The sequence below is a fragment of the Gymnogyps californianus genome, chromosome 3 (assembly GCF_018139145.2).
Source record: "Gymnogyps californianus isolate 813 chromosome 3, ASM1813914v2, whole genome shotgun sequence".
Taxonomy (NCBI): domain Eukaryota; kingdom Metazoa; phylum Chordata; class Aves; order Accipitriformes; family Cathartidae; genus Gymnogyps; species Gymnogyps californianus.
In genome coordinates, this window is record NC_059473.1 from 87,686,761 (window position 1) to 87,708,257 (window position 21,497).

At 41.7% G+C, this 21,497-nt stretch overlaps 1 protein-coding gene across 4 annotated transcripts; it reads left to right on the forward strand.

Annotated features, from left to right (window-relative positions):
- Positions 1–1,575: 1,575 nt before the first annotated feature.
- On the forward strand, positions 1,576–18,978 carry AKIRIN2 (akirin 2). Of its 4 annotated transcripts, none has more exons than XR_007766191.1 (5): positions 1,576–2,161; positions 13,222–13,365; positions 13,966–14,100; positions 16,847–17,040; positions 17,912–17,977. XR_007766191.1 is itself a non-coding variant. In XM_050894042.1 (5 exons), the coding sequence occupies exons 1-5, from the start codon at positions 1,960–1,962 to the stop codon at positions 18,304–18,306; spliced, it is 564 nt and encodes a 187-aa protein (XP_050749999.1). In that variant the 5' UTR covers positions 1,583–1,959; the 3' UTR covers positions 18,307–18,978. The 4 variants fall into 4 exon arrangements, 2 of the variants coding, with proteins under 2 accessions (XP_050749999.1, XP_050749998.1); XR_007766190.1 differs by having other exon boundaries at positions 1,579–2,161; positions 13,951–14,100; XM_050894042.1 differs by lacking the exon at positions 16,847–17,040 and adding an exon at positions 18,296–18,978 and having other exon boundaries at positions 1,583–2,161; positions 17,912–17,983.
- Positions 18,979–21,497: the final 2,519 nt, after the last annotated feature.

Sequence of the window (21,497 nt, forward strand, 5' to 3'; positions counted from 1 at the left end):
GGACAATTATAACACTGCAATAACATCGGTACATTTCCTGAGCCTTGTTATGGAGAACCAAAACTTGTCTTAGTTTTAGAAAGGCTTGTCAGCATCCTCCTTACCAAGGAAATACTCCAAGTACTTCCTCTACAGAGGAAAAGTTAACAGCAGAAGAACCATTTTGCTATTTTCTGTAATTAGTTTTAGGCCAAAGCAAGTCAGGCAAACCTAGGGTGAAATTCACCTAATTGTTCCAACATTGTCATGAGCTACCTGTCACAGAAAGCAAATTATTAATTACTTTTTCTATTTTTGTTGGGCAGAATGGCTCTGCTAGGTCACCCCACCACCTGAAACTTCAGTTACACTAAGAGCAGCACAACCACATTGCCAGCACAGACATCAGATTTGTGTTTAGACTGAGTGGGTGCTGTTATAGCTTAATTAACAATATATGCCATGCATTGAACATGTAAAGCAAAAACTTGCTTCCAAATGATAATAAGGTGGGGTTTTTTTAACATCATTAGAGAAAGGCTAGCTTATATATCACAAGACAATCAAAAAACACCTAAGTGTTAAAGTTTTATGAGGGCATATTCCTCATTTTATCTTCCAAAGACCTGCCTTTATGTTCATAGTTAAATTAACAGGATCAGATACAAAAAAGCTGAAGGGTATATATATTTGGGGGCCTACCAACCTCTGTTAGCTTTTCCACCGGGGTGAACTGTGACACAGTTTATTTCAATTAGGTAGCTGAACAGGAAAGAACTCTGCTCTTCCCACAAGCAGCTATAGTTCTTTGAACCTCTTCCCTCACTGCCCTCCTTAAGCAAGAAAGCCCTTCACACAACTGCAAGGATATCAGTCGGTTACACAGAGATACAACTCTCGACATCGTGAGGCCTTTTCTGGCATGTCCTCAGCTGTCACCTCCACCCACTTCGTACCTCTGACTCCTGCATGCTCCCTGCTCTGCCCTCATCATGGAGGCCACTAAACGCACTTTGCCCTCATTTCACGTACAGCCGCTGTCGGACCCGCTCGGCGCCCGCGGGAGGCCCCCGGCCGCAGCCGGCCGGGCCGCGGGGCCTAGCGCAGACGGCAGGGCTCTCGCCCCCTTTGTGTCTCCGGGACCTGACGGGAGCCCCCCTGCCCCTTCCCCAGGGCCGCGCCGCTCCCCCGGGGCGCTGAGGGCGCCCAGCAGCCGCCCCCGGGGACGAGCCCAGCTCCCCGCAGGCGGCAGCGCCGCCGCCGCCCCGTCCCCACAGCCCCGTCCTTTAACCCACAGCCCACACCGCAGCCTCCGAGGGGGGATTTAAATCAGAACCCGGAAGCCGGGGAGGCCGGCGCGGGGCACTGTGGGATTTGTAGTCCCGCCGCCCCAACGGACGCCCCGCCGCCGAGCCGCGAGGCCGGGGCGGGGAAACCACGAGTCCCCTGAGCCTCTGCGGCCGCCACCGCCCCAGGAACGCAGGCGCAGTGCGGGGGGCTGGTTTTTGAATCCGCGGCGTTGTTATTGACGCCATATTGCTGGTGTGGGAGTCACAGAGGGAAGCGCCGCCGCCGCCGCCACCCGGGCCCCGCCGCCATCGCTCGTCATCGGCGGCCCCGGACCGGGTAGCCGGGCCCGGCCCCGCGCCCCTCGGCCCAGCTCCCGCCCCGCCACCGGCCGCGGGCGGAATTGGCCCGGCCAGGGCAGGGCGGGCGGCGAGAGCGGGGATCCAGCCGGCCGAGCCGGAGCCGCTGGGGGGGCCGGGGCCGCTCCCCAGAGAGAGGCCGACAGGGAGGCGGCGGAGGCCCTGACGCAGCTGCCCCCTCCTTTCCCTGCCGCCCTCCCTTCCCTCCCCCCCAGCCCGCCCCAGACAGCGGGGAAGGCGCCTCTGGGCAGGGCCGGCTGCTGCCACCACCGCCGCCGTCTCCTCTGCCCCTCGCTCCGAGCCCCCTTCCTCCGCCCCGCCGCCGCCCCGCGCCATGGCTTGCGGCGCCACTTTGAAAAGGACTCTGGATTTCGACCCGTTGCTGAGCCCGGCGTCCCCGAAGCGGAGGCGATGTGCGCCATTGTCAGCCCCGGCCTCGGCCGCCGCCTCCTCCTCCTTCGCCGCCGCCTCCCCGCAGAAATACCTGCGCATGGAGCCCTCGCCCTTCGGAGAGGTGTCGTCCCGGCTCACCACAGGTGAGGGAGGCGGCCCCGCCGTGCCCGGCAGCCCTCCGGGGCGGCGGCGACCGGGGGGGAGTGGGGGTGCGGGGCGGCGGCGGGGGGACCTCGGCGGGGAGGGGGGTGGCGGGTGCGCAGGGCAGGGGGCCGGGAAGACGACCGGGGAGGCGGGGAGGAGGAAGAAGAGGGGAGGGTTGGGTGGGTCTCGCGTCCCCCTCCAGCCATTTTCTGTCGGGCTGTGTGGCTGGCAGCGGTGGGGGCCGGGGCGATCCCTGCTCGGCTTGGCACCGCCGCGGCGGAGACACAATAGAAATGGCCGTTTGCAGCAGGAGAGGGGGAGGAGGGACGGGGAGGAAGGGGGGGGCGGGTTGAGCCGATGCGGGCGGGTGGCCATAGCAAAGGGGTCGGGGGGGGGGGAGAACTGGAGAAAGGGACCTGATCGGGGGAAGCGGGGGGGGGACGTTGGTGGGGGAGGCTTGATCCGTTGCCGAGGAAAGGGGGAGGCCGGCTTTCCTCGCGTCGGGGACGGGCACGGAGGATTTTTTCCCTTCTTCCATGGGTGCCTGGATGTGGCAAGGAGAGCCGCAGGGGCGAGTCAAGCTGCGGAAACGCTGGGGACGGCCCGGGGGGGGGGGGGTGTGTGACCGTGGTGTCTGCGGGGGCGGGGAAGGGGCTGGGGCTCGCTCCCAGCCTGTGCCCGGAGCCCCTCTCGGTGGGGCCCCCCCATCGATCCCTTGCAGCCATTATCGGTGGGTCGAGCGTTGCCCGAGCCGAGGCGGCGGCACCTCCTCCCGTTGCTCAGACATCGGGGGGGGGGGGGGGGGGGGGGGGCGAGAGGGAGGGAGGGCGGGGAGTGCGGCCTGTCATCAATCACCCGCAAAACGCCGGTGGGAAAAGGCAAAAGCAGATAAAACAAAGGGCTAATTCCGCTTCCAGTCCCTTAATGCGTGCCACCGTCCCGGATGACCCATTCTGTGGCATCCTTAAAGTTTCGTAGGAAAACCGAGCGATGAAAGCGATTGTGCGCAAGGGTGAGAGTTGCCTTTAGGGCAGATAAAATGGAATCGGGCAGTCTCCTTGTCTCGGAGACGTTGGGCAAGAACGAAACCCTTTTACATTCTTAACGTGTGAGAGATGAGTCAACCGGTGGCCCTAAAAGCTTCAGGTCTGCTTGTGTAATTGTTGTCAATTAAAAATCAAGGGAGTTCGTTTTACCAACGAGTACGGAGAGAAGAAAGGAATGAATCTTGGCTAGGCACGCAGGATTGATTTGCCCTTGCTACGCTTAGTCTAGTGGGTAGCTTCCAGTAATGCACTTAAGAACGGTTAAGCTTGCAGCCATGAGTGGCTGTAGCGCTGAGGTATGGATCTGTGTCCTTTGTGTGCAGGAAAAAAGCCCTCTGCAGTTGTTGCAGCTGAATTCCTTCTGCTGTTGCGTTCGGTACTCCCTTTTATACAAAAGTTGGCCCCGCATTACTGCTAGTATTACCGAGCAGTAAGTTTGAATGTGCTTCCAAATTGCCATTTCCTCCCTGTAGGACAGTGCCTTGTTTCAGTATTCTTAGTTCTGAAAACTGTACAGTAGAATACATTTTTTTACAGGTTTTAATCAACTAATAAAAAATTGCTATGGAGGAAATATATAGAGGGCATACAAAGTACTTAAACTTGGCATCAGTGCCTTGATATTTTTTTGAACCTCTAGGAAAAGATCTTGAATGAGTCAGCGGTCTGGGATGAGAGTTGTGATGGATGGCACTCCCTGGTACAGTGAGGCATTACATATACTTTGAGATAGATGTTTAAAATCAGAATTAATTGGATTCTTTTTAGAAGACAAGTGTTGTTTCATTGCAAGGATTTCTTTTGGCTTGTTTCTTTGGGATTTGGAGAGCTTAGGTTGTGAGTATTTCATATAAATATTGTCTGGCCAGTAAATGTGTATTGCTGAAAGGAGACAAATCAATAAAATTTTCATCAGAGATAACCTACAGCGGTGTTTGAGGTAATACGTAAACTCCTATCTTAATGATTCTGAAGGTCTTAAAAGCTAAAATGTTACTGAAGTTGAGCAAATACAGGCCTCATCTTGAGAAAATCGGAGGTGCAGGTGGTAATCCATGTGAAAAGGTGTTTCTTTACTGGCAAGGGTGTGTTTTATGCAAGCCATTTGTATAATATAATGAAAAGTGAAGGACAGTAAATCAAAATGTCTTTTACAGCACTTGAGTGCTCCTGAGCAAAACTTGAAGGATTTATAAATTATGCACATTTACACAGGTTTTGCTTAAAAGCTCCCTGTATGGTTTCTATTACAAGAAAAAAATCTTTAATTACTGTTAAGCAGCTTGCTTAGTTTTTACTTTCAGTTGAATTTAGTGGTATTATAACATTGTGTATATCTCATTTCAACCATCAGTGAACAAAATAGAGCTTATCATTTTAAAGGGGCCACTTGAAAGATTGTGTGGGATTCATCTCATCTAATTTTGTAAATGTACATCTGACCTAATAATTTGTGGTTTTCCTGATAGTCAGTTGGAAGAAACAGATGGTTTATTCTAGAGCTCTGACTTAGGATGAGGCAAAGTGTGCTGCAGAAATATGTATTGCTTTCCATTGACTGTAAAATAATTTACATGACCATTTCTGATGTAGATGTCTACATTTGGGTCAGATAAATCTTGCTCTGTGTGTGAAAAGAATTCCAGTCTGATTTTAAAAGTGTTCCCAACTGAGTCACTGTTTTGTTCAGTTTTTATATTGGGAAATTTAGTAACAATAGCCAGAATTCAGTTGATTTCACTTATGGTTTTCTCAGCGTGTTACTGTAATGCTTAGGTTTCCAACACTTAAAAGGTTTCTGTCTGAATTTTGTTTAATGAAAATTAATGGTCATATGAAATCAGAGCTCTGGATATAAAACTTGATGCTGATACTTTATTTTAAGTTCACGCTTCAGCATCTTTCTTCTGTCTGATACTCTGTCCTGGTAGTGTTTAACTTCACCCAGTGGAGACTGTATCAGCACCAGAACTTCTTACCGCGTGGTTAATCATTTAAAAAATGAATTATCTGGAAGCAGAATACGGATTGATTGAGGGGGTGCTGAGAACTAAGAATAGTGTGGTAGTCAGATGAGAAAACAGCTGTCTTTATAGAGTGGTCATAGACAAATAAACGGTATGTCTGTTTGAGAGAGGGTAGGCTTATTCAAGATGAAATTTATCTCTCACAAGAGTGTTTTAATATTTTGTGGTTATTTGAACAGCTGTTAGGTCACTTCCAGTTTCTCAATGAATTTGGCAGCCAAACTGTAATTGTGGCTTTACTGTCTATACTTTCTGTGGAATTGTGCTTACTGGCTTGAGCATACTCTGAGTATGTTTGCTAATTTTTGGATACCATTGTTTGCATCTAGAATTATGTTTTTAAAACTGTGTTCACTATAAGCAGTGCAGAACATATCTGCATGGCATAACGATGGGCTCAATTTTGAAAGAGTGGCTCCTCTAAGAAGTTTTCTACTGCTTGAATACTACAGAGTTTTACTTTCATGTAAGTTCTAGCTATAAATGAGACTGTTCTGTATGATCAGAATAACTGCACTTGGGTCTGGATGCCTGTGCATAGCGCATTGTATGTGTTCGGTTTCCTCTGAAGTCCTAAGGGTGCTGTCCTGTTCCAAAGCTGTTAAATTCTGGAGGGTGAAAGGAGGAAGCGATGGAAGTTTTTTTCTGTTTCTGCTGGATGTCTTAGAACTGTTATTTGCAGTTTTACCCTGATGAAATATTATATTCTGGGCAAAATTATGAATAAACTAGTTGTTTTTTAAATTCAAAGGCAGGTCAGTGTTAGAAAGCCTGCATGTCTGGATATTTCTACAGTGGGAAATACAGTCCAAAGAAATGGAGGAGGGGAGGAGGGAGAGATAATGTTGACCTTAGGGATTTAAATCTCCTGATTCATGATGCATAGTAACTGAGAAGACAAACTTCCATACTCCTTATCCAAAGTCAGAGGTTAACTTGCAGCTAGAACCTTGTAGAATCAAAAAGAATGTTGTATTTAAAAACGGTTTGTGAAATCGCTTAAAAATCCACAAACTTACATCTGCACATGCAGTTTTTTTCTCCATCTGAAACATTCATCTGCCTCAACACTTCCCCAGCAACTAACCAATGTTGCAAACCAAAAATTGTAGTGGGTGGAGTTACTCAGAACACTCCTTCAACTCAGGTCACTGGTTGCAATCCAAGCAGAGATAATGTCAAAAGTTTGACGGAATATGGAAACTATTGAATTCGTGCAGTATTTAGTAATGAGTATGCATAATTGGTATTTGCTGCTCTAATGGCAATTGTATGGCAAATGTCTCTAGTTAAAGATGGCAAATGGAGTCGGTTGTAAGAGTCCCTCTCTCATGAAGGACTCTTTACAAACAGAAGGTAGATAAATTTGTCGTTAACGTATACCTTTTTCTGTCACAGAATAATCTGGGGAAAAAAATTGGATGTAATTAACACAAATTTTCAAAGTTAATGCAAGAAAATTACTTTGACCTTTTTGAATAGGAAGAACTGTTAGTCTTCCCTATAGGCTGTCCTCCTATGACCTTTCAGTTGCCCTCTTGAGCAACCTTAACTAATTCTGTCTGAAACTTGGTCAGACAGTGGCCAAGTACAGGTTTGGCTTTTAAATGAACAGATCTAGTGGCTTTGGAATGTGACATATTAGTAGTGCTGCATCTCCTTCTGCTTAATTTCTGTTTTGTTAACATTTATCCGCATGTGTATTTATTGCTAAACTACCTTGGCGAGATGCCAGGTTTCTCATTGTGCTCCAGTATTGCAGAAATCATTAGGATTTTATAAAACAAAACATTCCCACCCCTTAAAAAAAAAGGCAAGCGCATAATGGCTGCATCTGGACTTGATAATTTATATGAGAAATTTCTAGATAGATGCCTGTGGTGACTATAAATGTTAAATACCCTTGGTTGTAGATGTCATAAAATGTTGAAGCAGTTTCTTGTTTCAGCGGCAAGTCTGATAAATGCAATGTGACATTTTTTTATGTGAAGAGAAAGATCTAATTGCTGTGTCTAATACATTTTGCATTGCTTGATTTATTTTTCATTCCTCAACCCCTTGATCAGGAGAACTGGGATTTCCTGAAATAACACATTTGCAGAATGAGCTAATGCGTATGTGAGCATCCGGCTTGTTGTGGGAGAACCAGAATCTTCGTCAGCCTGAGACCTTGACTAATTGGATCTCGTGAGGTGGCCAGCTCTGTGCCACAGAGTCCATTACGAGCTGCTTCTGTCCGTTCTGTAGCTATAGACACTGGCTGTGAAGTGTCAGTGTGTACCCGTTATCGGTGTTCTCTCTGGCTTAGAGCATGCTCCTTTGATGCGGGCATGATTTCCAAAAGTATACATTCTGTTACTGAAGTCTAACAGACCATGCCTAATTAAGAAACGTAACTGGAGGGATTGATGTCTGTGACCAAAGTAAGAGAGTAAGAGGAATATCTGGATTATTTTAATTTCTGTCTGTGCCTGTGGATTTCCTGGTTAAGTAGATAACAGGAAGTGAAGAATACTGTTACCCATTGCTCTGCGGCAGTGCTGCCCTTAGGGGAAGCTAGCTTCTTAAAATTAACATTGTATGTCAGTAGTCTGGTGGGGAGACCAAAACTAAGAATGTGGTAGCATCAACTAGATGTTGAATAAGGGTGATGGCCTAATGGAAATGTTATAAATTTGAACTAGGACAGTGAAGCAGTTTTGCTTTAACAGGAGCTGAAATCCCTGAAGATGTATGCAGTTGACATCAGGATAGCATTTGATTGATTCACTTAGAAGAAATCTCAGGCATGGTTCAGGTTTGAATGCATATATTGAATGGTGACATTGCAAACTGAAACCTGAGCTTTAGGTTCCATTTCAGGCCAGGAAAACTGCTACTCTGATTTCAGCCTATTAAGTCACCTTCCTATGTGTTTTGCCAAAGTTTCCTTCAGCTAAATGAGAGAAGCCAGGAACTGAGATGAGAGATTGCTAGTTTAAAGATCAAGCCAAAAAAGAAAAAAATCCTTCAGGGGAAACAATCAGCACCTTCATAGTTGATAAGCAGTTATTAAAATGGAGAAAATAATTGTTTGCCTTGTTACCTTTTCAAGTTCAGCTGCTGTTTCCCTTGTACATAATTTCTAGGTAATTACAGGTCAGAATGAAGTAATTAGATGACAGAACTTTGAAAAAGAATAACTTGCCTTTTTATCATGAATTAAAGGAAGTAAGAAGACGACATCACTCCTTGGAAATGTATATTTGGCTTTGTAATCCATTAGTGTGACAGATCGTATTTCAGATGTCAAACATGAGTTCTGATTTGCCCCCTTCATGTTTCATCCTCTCTTCATTGGGTGTGAAACCAGCTGAAACGTGAAATCTTGGTTCCCTGAATCACATCTCAAATTCTGAAAAAATGCTGGCATGAATGCTGTCCTTCATCGTAATGCAATATTTCATGAACCTATGTACTCAACTTCATGCTCTTAGTACACAGAGCTCTAGATAAAAGAAGAGTGTGCATTTCATTATATTCAGGTGTATTTGACTGAATCCCCTATGCCTTTAGTGGTCATGGTGACACAGTAGCAGTCTTTGTCACTTTTTATCTTAGCCTTGAACTGGAAGGAAAAGGGGGCATATAATACAGTCTTGCATAACTGGCTGGGATTCATAGTCATCTTCTGAAATGTCATTTATGAAGTACTAATTCATTTCAGTGTGTTAGCAGTGTGGCTTTTTCTTGCAACTACCCTAGATTCAGCCAGCCTCATTTTCATTTTCAGCACCTCTGCCTGGTGTTTCCTGTTAGCTAGCTCTGTGCCTTCAGAGGTACCTCTAACCAGTAGGAAACACTGAGCACAGGGGATAAAGTGAAATTAAAAAGAAACTGAGGATAGGCCAGTGATGTGTGTTTGATCATATTAGATATATTCCTTTTGTCATCTCCTAAATGAAATTATTGCCTGACATACAATGTCTGATTTGAACTTAAGCACCTATAGGATGGATGCAAGTCTTTATTTGAGATATCTAATGAGTTCTAGTATATATGATTCAAGTTCTCACTTCAGTTTTATAGTCTTAGAGAAGCTCACTTAGATTAGATTTTCTTTAATGAGTGTACTTTCAGATTCTAGATTTTTATATACAAAATAATTTGTTAAATAAAATGCATGTCATTGTTGAAAAAGACAATTTGGGCCTCCACATTGAGGAACACATAAAAAAAGCCTGTCCTGTGTTTGACACCAGTTAAATGCACATTTTGATTCAGTTGTCAACTGCAGAGAGACTAGTCAGAGCTAATTGGAAGTAAGGGAGGTTAAGAAACTGAACTTGAAAAGGCAGGAAGGTTTTCTGGAAGCAAAACTAGGTTGGAGAATGAGGCCTGCTAACTCTAAGCTTTGTTTAACTGGGCCAGAGTTTTAAAGGGCTTTACAATTAGATGTCTGCCATATAGGTGTTGTTCAAAAGTTGTCTGGTTTGCACTGCCTTAATATTTCATGGCTTCTGTCAAGTGCTGAGATGCTATAAAAACTGTTTTGAACAGAATCTGTCTGTTCATCAAATGTATTTTTGTGGATTTATTAAGCAAAACTGTAAATGCCAGAAGTAACTTGGTGCATTTAAACAACTTTTCTTACTCTGCTAGCTTGTTAAAAAAAAAAACAACAACAACAAAAAAGACAAAATAATTCAGTTTGGCATTCAGATTTTCATTTAAAATCAGTCATAAACATTTGCAAGCTTAAATTTCACTTTACAATGAAGTGGTTTTGTTTAAAGTCAAAGATTTTATGCCACTGTATGTTAATAAAAATGTCTACTCAGTCTTTGCTGCTGTAAAAATGTGCCTGCCTAATTTGAAGCATTACTGGTCTGTTCATTCATGTGAGAAGTCATTGAACAGTTTGGTGCTACATTAAACTTGTGTGTCTTGACTATTAATCTCCCATTTTACGAATGGTGGAAATCAGGAAGTATAAGATGAGTCATTCTCACAGTCATCTTGCCTACTAGCAACACGATACTGAGTAGAGCTTGTAGTCCAGTTCTCTGGGCTGAGCAATAGTGCCTTAAATCTTGTAAGTTACACTAAATAGAGGAATACCGTTTACGAAACCAGGTTATGTACATGCTCAACAAGTGTTCAGTCAGGACTTCATGTCTCAGGCTTTTACCTCCTGGTGGCTGTTTGCAATGTAGACAGTGTATTGTCATGTTTAAATAGTCCCCTCCTCCATGCCGCTTCGCTTAGTTTTATACCTTTACCTGAAGTTATAGTAATGCAGACTGTCAAAAGTGGTTTTGTCAGGGCAGAGATCTCCCAGTGTATCTGTCAGTGGTGTTTCTTGAGTTTTTTGATTTTCAGAGCAAGATTTGAAGATGGCAAGTTAAAAAGTGTTGCCAAATTAGAAGTAGATGAAATTACTTCTGTGTCCACAATTCAATATAATTTGGAATAGAATCATGTATCCTTGGTGCACAGATCTTAATTTTCTATCCTAGTTGTTACTGTTTTCCCAAAGTCAGTACCCGATTTCTCCGCCTCCCCTCTCTGTTCCCCCCATGTTGCTTTTGCTCGTTCTGTTCTGGCTGGTATTTTAACATTTTCTCTGAATTATTCCTGTTTAATTTGCAGGAGTTGTTAGGGCTGGAGGAAACCTGGGTGGTAATTGTTTTAACTCTTCTAGTTTTATCCATTGACCAGAGGCTGTTTAGGTTTTTTTTCGTAATGATTTTGGTGGTTAATTTGGTTTGAGAATGTTTCTGCAAAAACATAATATAAAGGAGAGCTGTAGAGAAGATTTTTATCGAAGTTGTTAAACCTGAAATTTGGCTGATGATTTTGCAGTTCACACAGAATTTGGAAAGTATGCTCAAGACCAAGTAGTCATAGTGAAGGATGCACGTGGTCTGTTACATTCTTCAGTTAATGTAAATACAGTGTGAATGTTTGCAGTCACATTTCTCATAGTGTAGACATGCTTTAGGACAGATGTTATCTTATGAGCTAATTTGGTTCCCACTCAAAATTATACAGTATTGCTTTAGCTAGAACAGCACTTGATTCTGAGGAGAAGTATTATTTTACCACCATAATGCTGTTGAGTAAAAATGTTGCAGGGCCGTTCTCCAGCTGATGCAGTGTGTATGCACGTGACAAATTCTACATGGGATTCTATTTAATTTTGGAAGCCTGACTGCATCTTGGCTTAACCTGATTATGTTTTTCTGTACCACGCTGGAGTGTAGTATGTATCTTGTCCTACAAAAAGTATGAATCCTCCAGCCACCCTTGAGTGCTTTTTTCCCTACTTTCTCATGGTTTCCTTCTTTTTTTTTCCCTACTGTGCTGCTTTATTACGTCCTCTGCATTTGCTGCTTCTTTGAACCAAGTTATTGATCTCCCTTTACAGAGTTGAAAATTGTACAAGCACTGTAAGGATGGGACTGAAAAGGTATAAACTGTAAGGCCTTAATCAATGGACAAAATCCAAACAAGAAGCTCCTTTGCTGAAAATGCTGGTATTCCTGTTGACTGGAAACAGTTTCCTCTCTTTTTATAAACTGGAAGGCCCCAGACTGACTTATGGAATTGAAGAACCACCACAATAGTTAAACCTCTCAACTAGGAATTGGCAAATGTTTGCTTTTGCTTGGTCTAGCATAGGCTTCAGCCACTGACTGAATAAGCTGGTAGCTGAAGTTATGTGCTTCACATGGTTGCTTACTAGAAAATGTTCAAATATGGAACCTCAGTAGCGTACTGTTTACAAACCTGAAAATTAGTTGAGAAGTTTCCATGGTATTGTATTGGCAAAATGCCAAACAGAAGAAGGAAGGTACTGAGTGGAGTCCTTTGGAACTCTGACATGGTCACGTGGATTTGTATGTATCTGAGTTTTGGAAAGCCGTCTTTGCCAAAAGTCTAGAAGTCTCAGTGGAAGCTGATCCTGTAGGGAAATTTTTTCAAATGCATTTGGGCATTTGAAAGTAAGAATTCTCATAAAGAGAGTGTCTTGGAAGTTTCTTTTTGTGAAGATCTCCTGTAAAAAATAGAAAATGGCTTTTTTTTTTTTCTCCCCTCTTTATTATTCTACATTGCCAGACGATATGCAGTTAGGGCACTGATGTACCTGAGAGCCTCTTGGTACATGGAATTTCAGAGAGAAGGCACACAGGATTGATAGTTTTATTGCAAGGATTTCTTTTTTCCTTGTAATTCTACAATGGAGATGAGATTATTAAAAGCATTTGCTGTATTTTATTCAGTGCAATCAAATGCTGAACTACATATCGCCATACTCCTCAGAGACTATTGATCCATCCATTGTGTTTATTTGGATAGATCTGAGGCTGTCAAAAATATTGTGGAAGGCTTTTGTATTTTGCTTGTTGGTTTCCAGTTCTTTGAGATTTTAAGCAGTAGTTGCTTTACGTGTATTCTGTCTAAATTGTGTTTTCCTCTCCACTTTGCTGCCTGTATGCCAGTAACTGTACAGAGAGGAATGGTATTTCATGTACATGTTTTATTCTGGAGTCTTTTGTTACCCTTAACTGTATGAATGATAAACGCTGTCTGGGGGAGAAAGATGATTGCAAATTAAACGTATGAAGGGAAGATTATGAATACCAGTAGAAGTTCTATAGCCTAATTTTTATTCATGTATATTGTATAGTTGATAGCTCCTAAATTTTAACCTTATACTGTTCATTTTTGTTAGCAGTACTCTGGCACCAATACCTGACCTTACCTAACAACATTTTTGCTAGTGTTCTGGTGAAAACAGTCTGGGGTTACCTTTCTTTTAGTTAGTTTCATTGTTTGTGTCTTAGGTAAAACATGGTGATTTTTGCAGGCCATGTTTTAAGAGTCTAGCTTTTATCATCTGTTAATTATCTACAGTGTTTGGTGTTTGAGTGGAAACAAAGTTAAGTGAAATGCTGAAATGTAATTATTTTAGGCATAATTTTTAAATTGTTTTTCTTTTAGAACAAATTCTGTACAACATAAAACAGGAGTACAAACGCATGCAGAAGAGGAGACACTTAGAAAATAGCTTCCAGCAGACAGATCCTTGTTGTTCTACTGATGCACAGCCACATGCATTTCTCCTTACTGGACCAGCTTTGCCAGGTACCCAGAAAATTCTGTGTAATTCTGTTATGCGTTTTTAGACTCTGTTTGTGTAAATGATTTTCCTTAGTTATCTGTTGGTTTATGGCACCTTCTCACCAGTTACTGCTGCTTTTTTTGGCAATACTAGCATTGATCTGGAAGATTGTAGCTTCTCATTTTAAGAATCAGTAGGACACAAAGCTTGCATTGTTTTCAAGAGACCATCTAGCATACCCTACCACTGATATTGTAATAGGCTTTTGCAAAGCAGCTGTCTTTGCACAAATATACTGTACTGTAATTCTTACATAAAATAGAAGCTTAAATTTGTAAATGGCAACTGTCATGTAAATGGCATTCACAGTGTTTGTGTAACACTCTTGGTGTTTTGATAGCTGTGCGTATTGTCCATTGTAGATGTCTTCCTTTTGAGTGTCCGTTTTTACTTTAGTAGTAATTCGAAGTGTTCAAATGGCAGAGAAAGACTTCTCCAAATGTTTTGTAAAGTTCCTTTAATGTAAAAGATGTGAAGAAAACTGACTATAAAAATGGTTCTGAACTATTTGTGAGTGTAAATTGGTATGCCCAAATATTTAATCTTAGGTACTTCATCTGCAGCATCATCACCATTGAAAAAAGAACAGCCCCTGTTTACTCTCAGACAAGTTGGAATGATCTGTGAACGTTTGCTGAAAGAACGTGAAGAGAAAATCCGTGAAGAGTATGAAGAAATTTTGACCACAAAACTTGCAGGTATATTGTGGTTCAAAATAATGTGTTAGGATGAGTTTGAAAGCGTAAAACTTTTTCTCAATTTTGTGTTATGCTGTATTTTTTTCTGACCTAATCTGATTAAGGAATGAGATTGCATACAGGACAGAAAAAATGATGTGTAGTCTCTTTGATAGGTTTTTCCTTCTATGCTGCCTTGGATAGAAACTATGACTTCTGGGTATTACTAATCAATGAAAACAGTGGGTTTTTTTCAGATAATACTTTCTCTTGCTATCATGTCTGAATTGATCATTTCCTCCTCATTTGTTTTGCCAGAAAGACTTTCTATTCTACTGGCTTAAGAGCTCTTTGTGAAGGACTTTTTTTTTTTTTTTTTTTTTTTTTCCCCCTGCTTGGGAACTGACTTCCTTTTTCTGGAATCTGGCAAGATGACAGTACCTAATGTTTCCCTTTCTCTTCCCAGTACTTACCATTACACTGCTGCCAGCTGTGTTTGGTATGTGCCTGAGTGTCAGTAGTTCATCTGCATTTCTGATGCTCTGTGTTGAATTGTTGTATTTCACACCATTCAGCTGATATATTTGGCAACTAATGCCAGCTTACCTTTCCATAAGGATCGTGTTAATGTCAGCATTGTAAATACGACCTTTCCTTAGTTATTGAAGTCCTCTAGTTCTAAGCATCTTTCTGGCATTTGAGCACCTGAATTCTGGTGCATTCAGAGGTAGGTGCCTTCACAGTATGATTCGATGTCTAATATTTAGTGTGATGATAATGAACATCTGAGTGCACTCTTCGGCAGCAGACCTGCTTTTGAATACCCATGGCTGTTCTGCTTCCCACCTGAAAACACATCAGAATTAAAGTTTGCAGATCTCTTCAGGTGTGGGAATAAAACCTTCTACAGGCATGCCCATGCAGAAAGTCACCAGACTTGTGTCAGGCTTGTGGGTTGCCTGTGACATATTGTCTCTGCACCTGAGCCTCTGTTCATGTTCTGTACTTGCTGATCTGCCATTGCTATGTAAGAAATGGCTATAGTTCTACGTCGCTCTTAAATCTACATCTGTTTACAACTATAACTAGAGCCCTAAATACTTCTGTTGCTTTGAGGCTAATGTTCCATTTCTATGTTTTTCTTTTTAACCTGCTTCAGACTCATGAATTAGAACTCTAGAGCTTTTTTCTTCTCATTTATGTATGTTAGGAATTGGGTCATTTCTTGCATTCTCTTAAATGCATTTCAGTTAGCAGTGATCATAATAACCATTTGAAGACCAGATATATTTACATTTGTTCCAGATACTTTCTGAGTACAAACTTGTAGTTCTTTACAAGCAGGAACCCCTCTGGCAAGTTCCTTACATGTGCTCTATCTGTCAGTCCCAAAGGGAACATTTTCTTTTTTGTTTTTGGGAAGGGAGGGGGATGGTTTCTGTTTGGGGGGTTGTGGTTTACAGTGAGATGAGTTAGGTTTACTTGTTCTTACAGTGGTGGTCACCAAAAGAGCTATTAGAAAGATCGTGTTACTGCATCCCATATATCAAGCCAATAATACAGTTTCACCATTATATGGGAATTAGAAAGAGAGACTGCCAAAAGAATTTAGAAATTCCTTACATAGAAGGCCAGTTATGTTTTTCTGCTGACAGAATGATTTTATCCTTTTCTGAACTTTGTACAGTAAGGTGATACTCATTCTTACAAACTAGTGAAGTCAATGGAAATGTAACCGGAAATTCTGTAATAGATCTCAATAGCTTCTTTCAAGTGACTTAACTGAATGTATGGATCTCAGATATTTTCCTCATTCCTTTCTGAATCATGATTTTCTTGTAGGTAGTTAGCCAGATACTGCCTTTTTTTTCTTCTCACATGTTGTTTGTGAGCAGAGTTGCCTTTCATGCAGAGTGAGTGTTTGATAAATGGAAAACTCGGATCACTGTAACGCCTCGATTTCCCCTCCTGCCTCTGTTACCTGAAACCGCTGTGTTAGCATAAACTTGGGTTTGCAAGATCCTTTGCAGACTTTAAAACCAGAGGAGGGAGTGTAAGGGGCTATGTGAAACTTTAGCTTGAAAGATTTTCTAGAATCTGTGAAAAACAGCTTTTTATACTAAAGGTCAAGTTGTAGAGTATAGTAATCGTATTTGTATTCGTGTCATTTAGCCACCTTTTGACTTAAAATAGTTAGAACATATATGATATCGGATGCCAGTGGTGTAAATGTCTTTACAAGCATTTTCTTAAGTTTTCAAACAGTTCACTGTAGGTTGCTCTTACCTTTGGATTGCTTAACTTGCCAAATCTGAATGCCACAAGAAAGGGGATTTTTAGTTACTGTGGGTTCTTCAAATTTCCAAAGCCATAGTTTTAGCAAAGATGATGCTACAAAGCAGCTGTGTATGTTGACTTAAACTTTTAAAGAAGAAAGCTTGCAAGTTGGTTTCTGGCCTTTAATACATGCTTTCAGGAAAAGTTCTAGTTGCTGTTATTTTTGGAAATGGTTTCTGGGCAACAGATCCTTCAGTCTGCTCTTTGTGTTATTTTGTTGTTTGGCTAAGATCCTCACATGGCTGCTGAAAAGGCCTCAGTCAGAACTGCAGTGAAACAGAAGTCCTGCTTGTGGGCAGAGGGGAACTGGCTGCCGTGACCCTGGGCCCCTTCAGTCAGGGATGAAAGTCCTTAGATCTTTGGGTCAGGTCCGTACTTTGGGCTGCTGCTGCACTACTTGCTGATTACTGATACCCTGTTTACTTCAAAGGTGAAGCTCATCCCTGCAAGAGGATGGGGACTTTAATGGGGCAAACCTGTGGGACTAGGAACCACTACAAATCTAACTGCATTTTTGGTTGAAGATTGCCTTCTTTGACCTTGCCCTTTTCTCAGAACACCCCACATTGCTGCACATGTATTTTTCCACAAGGGAGGAAGGGGAATGGAGAGGAGCGGCATCTGGTAGATATTACTCTCCTTGTTCAATTTCCTAATTCTGAAAGGTGATATCCTGCTGATGAGTGCAATATTAAAACTGAATAAAATATTGCGAATGTATTTGTATGTATGTGTGTATAGAAAGAATAATCTTTCTGGGAAATAACAATGCTTAGTTCAAAGCCAAATTCATACGTTTGATATCTAAATTTCATTTCAGATTACACAGTAGCTGTTTTCATGAAGTCCACAGTCAACTATATGTCTCCTGTTGTGGCTACTTTTGTGATTGGAATTAGTCAAGTGTTAGTCACTTAGCATTTCGTCCTTTTAGTTTGTAATTTGCTTTTGATTTTCTGGTGGTCACCAAAAAGAATTTCTAACTCCGTAGCAAGGCCCTTTTCTGTACTTCTGTGTTTCCATTTCATTAAATTAATTTTCTCACATCTGCTAGTGATAGGAGCAGAGAGAAGTTATGTTTCCAACCCTAGCACTGACCTTAGTGCCATGTTTGCTTAACTGCTCTGCCCCCATTATGGATCTGTGAAATGGGCACACTTGATTACTTCAGAATACAGTGTCTGACGCTTCGCAGGTGTTGGGTATATTGAGGTCTTTGTGTATGTGCAGCACAATTCTCTTTGAGCATATTACTGTCTTTCCCATTACAGAAGTTTGTAAGGGAAAGTCTTTTAATGAAGGGGACGTGCTGCATTGTTGTTCATGGGGATGAAAAGGAAATGGCAGCTATGAACTGTGTAAAGTCACTTAAAACTACTGTTAGTGGATGCGTGTTTAACTTTTATGATTTGTATGTATAAAAAAGTAGCCTTGAATATTTTTCAGCTTGAGGTAAACCTAATATACTCACACTTCTAATGCTTCATGCTTGCAGAACAATACGACGCATTTGTGAAGTTCACGCATGATCAAATCATGCGACGATATGGAGAACAGCCTGCCAGTTGTGAGTATCTATTTCTTCTGGTTTCTATAGCAGCATTAAATTACCACACGTTCAATAATTTAAATGGCCATTGTTTGTTGTTAAGCTTCAGCTAGGCCCCAAGTTAAAATACTTTAAATTGGTAATATGGAAGACCAAGGTTGAAAGGAAGATGTGAGGTAAAATGCAGCTTTTGTTTAAAACATCTAGAACTGTCTCACATAACATGCTGGTTTTTTATTTTTGAAGCAGGTTTTGCTATTGCCATAGCAGGTTTGTGATAGAGCTGGCATTTAACTCCATCATTAACTCTTGTTTTTTTTCTCTTTCCAGACGTTTCATGAATCACACTTTCTGCATATGTGGGCTGCCCTATACACCCTGTTTTATTGTTGCAAGCTGTCCCAGTAAAGACTTGCAGCAATGCCATATTTTTTCCCCCTGTGAACACAGGTTATTTCAAGCTTTTGTCAGTGGCAACCACTCTTATGCAGCAACTGGTTTTGGAGTGCTCCCTGATGTCAGTACCACCTGGATGTGGACCTTTGCTACCTGTAATAATACCAGTGGCCTCATTTGCTGTATCATTACAATTTGGCTTCTTATGTTAATAAGTTTGAAAAAGTAAAGGATTAAAGCTGGTGTTCTAGAAGTTGCCCTTCACTGGTTGTGTAAATAAAAATGTAGAATGACACTTCTGACTGAAGTTAGTGTGGTTTTCATAACTGTGCACTACAACAAAGCTGTAATCACAGTTGAGTTAGAATGTAATCCCAGGACAATTTTAAGCAAATAGCCCACAGTACTGCCTGTGAAATAGTGAAGGAGGGCATTTCTGTATTCCATGACTTTTTTGGGGGTTAAGAATGGGTTTATATGATTTCTCATTTTTGTAGTTTTTATTTATTCTATCAGTCTTTAACAAATGTTTATTGCTGCAATTTTTCAGTGTATCATTGTTTTACTGCCCTTGTAGTACTGGAATTTAGTTGGAAGAATAAAACATTTACTTCTAATCTGTTTGTTTTTAATATGCAGGTGGAACTTTTGCTGTGTATGAATAAACTTAAATCTGAGTGTTTAAATGAAAACTTTATTTACTAGCAATAGTGGGTGGGCCAGAATTTTCAGGAGAAGGAGGTGGATGAAGATCTCAGGTAATTCTTCAGAGGTGAAGAAATCTTCCTTAGATTGGCTGTATTGTTTGCTGTTGTGGAAGCACGTTTGGTACAGAACTAACAAACTGTTGATTTAACTTGGTCCAGCTGACTCAAACAGCTGCGCTTGTCTTCCTTCAGATTTAAAGGAAAAGGAAATCTGTTCATAAGATAGAGCAGGTGCTTGCACCACAAGCTGGAACTACATAGGTACACAAGCTGGAACTACGTAGGTATTGGAAGAGAGCTAAAGGTATGTAGTCTTTGTATTGAGGGTCGAGGAGTTTGTTGTTGTATGCATTCAGCTGTTTCCAGACTGCTGTATCAGTGCTGGCTGCTGCTGCCTGTGCAATTCTGAGTCTCAGTGTGAATTACGGAAAAGTTACTACATGGCAAGTCCAGATCTGTGTGCTGTGGGGTAGAAGTATTGCTTACCAAATGACTTGGGTTATCTGCTTTGGGGACTCTAAAGCAGTTTCAAAGTAATCCTGTGATTATAAACTCTTGTCTTCTCTAACTTCCTATCAGCTTCTGGTTAAGTGGAAGTCTGTTGTGTCATAGATCTTTGTACCATTTCAAATTAACAGAATAGTTTTGGTTGAAATGTAATTGAGGCTTCAGCTGGTAGATACACGCACTAATTGGCTCATGCTGATGCTTATGGTATCAGAGAAGCCATGTGATGAGCTCTAGTTCTTAGTGAACTTCTGTTCACTTAGTAGTGAGATTACAGGTTCAGAATTAGGTACGTCACCACAGTATCAGAGTATTTTCTGCTCGCTTTCCTGAAACCTCTCTTACCTAAATATTTGGATTCTTTTTACTATATTTTCAGAATCTCAGAAATGCGAAATCTCTGCTAGACTCCCCTCTCCTGTTACTGAAGATAAAAACAAAACTATCAAGGGCTGTAAATTTCTGTTGGGTTTTCAGGGTTCTCAGTCCCTCTCCTTCCTGCTCCTCATTTTTTGACCTCCTTTTATTGTTAAATTGCGCAGGGTAGGAAAACGACTGGTGCTACGTAGACCACTACCCAAATTCCAGCGTCCTGATACATCTCCCATATCTCCTGTGTTCTAGAAGATCCTTGTTCTGACTTGATAGAAATGTGTGTATGCCTAACTGATAATTTGAGATAGGAGTAGAATTAAGATACCAGCCATTGTGATCGTCTCTGCGGCTCAGCTTATCTTTTCCTTTGGGATATTAAGAGTTGTTATAAATAAGAAGTGATGTCATGTTAGCACCGAGCCACTCCTGTGCTGCTCCAAATTAATGCATAATAAGCAGTCTTCTGGCAGATTAAATATAATGCCACCATGGCTGCTTATGCATCACAGCTGTGGTATGCTTAATTTATGCCTGTTTTGAAAATGAGGTTGCATTCTTTGAAATTTTTCATTTTTCAACCTGCTGCTTGTTCTGTCTTGGACTTTAAACTGGCTCCTTTTCCTAATCTCGGTGCCAGTATCTGATGTGATGAATTTCACATGGAAGGCTTGTTCTAACAGGTGACTTATTCTTCAGCAGGAAAATGGTTGGCTGCTTGATTACTGTTGAAAAAATTAGGAAAATTGGGGTGCTGTGAGGAGCAGGCTGGTGCTTAAAAACAAACCTGTTTTGGAGAGCCTTTTCAGAGGCTTTCAAGTCAAGTAGAAATGGGTAAGATTCAATAACTACTCAATTCGTGGCACTACGTTTTGTGGTGGCCACATTTAGAATATTTTTGCAATTTGTATGTAACTGCAGTCTATCCAAAAGCAAAGCAAGCTGAGGACAGTTAATTGCAACTTAACAGAGTGAAACCAAAGATCTTGGTTAACGTGTTGTTAAGGTAGTGGTGTGTAAATTCTTTTCAAGCAGATCTCGGTTACTGTATATTTAAAAAGCAGCATGTACATCCTGACTTGTGTGTTGATTTGTGTGTCTAGATGTGAAAGCATATAACCATAAGATTATTCAGCATTTTTCAAGGTTGAAAAGGAAGGAGATTCAAGCAATCTTGTGTGCTGATGCTTGAGATCTGCCTGTGTACTCTTGAACAGCAAGACTACTAGCAGATTCTGGTTAGAAACTTGTGTTTTGTGACAGCTCTCTCCATTCCTGCGTTGAGAATTGGGAAGGATTTAGCTCTGTGATTCCACAGTGGGGAGGAAAAAAACAAGGCTGGTAAAGTACTAAGAGTTTATGCTCTTGTTGTGAACCAGTGCTCATGACCTTTGCGTTGGAAGCCATTCTCTGAGATGAAAAATGTTGAGGATGAATGTTTGGCTTTTACAGGCACCTGGCTTATTCTTACATTTTACTGCTGGTGTAGGCTCCAAGATAAAAGAAAAATTACCAAGTTTGTGTTTTAAACCAGTAGTGCAGCAGTGTAA

Excerpts from the sequence above, each read along its gene's own strand:
- AKIRIN2 (XM_050894041.1), top strand. The coding sequence starts at position 1,960 with ATGGCTTGCGGCGCCACTTTGAAAAGGACTCTGGATTTCGACCCGTTG. Across the intron at positions 2,162-13,221 it reads GTCGTCCCGGCTCACCACAG|AACAAATTCTGTACAACATA; the intron begins GTGAGGGAGGCG and ends TTTTTCTTTTAG. Across the intron at positions 13,366-13,950 it reads TACTGGACCAGCTTTGCCAG|GTACTTCATCTGCAGCATCA; the intron begins GTACCCAGAAAA and ends ATTTAATCTTAG.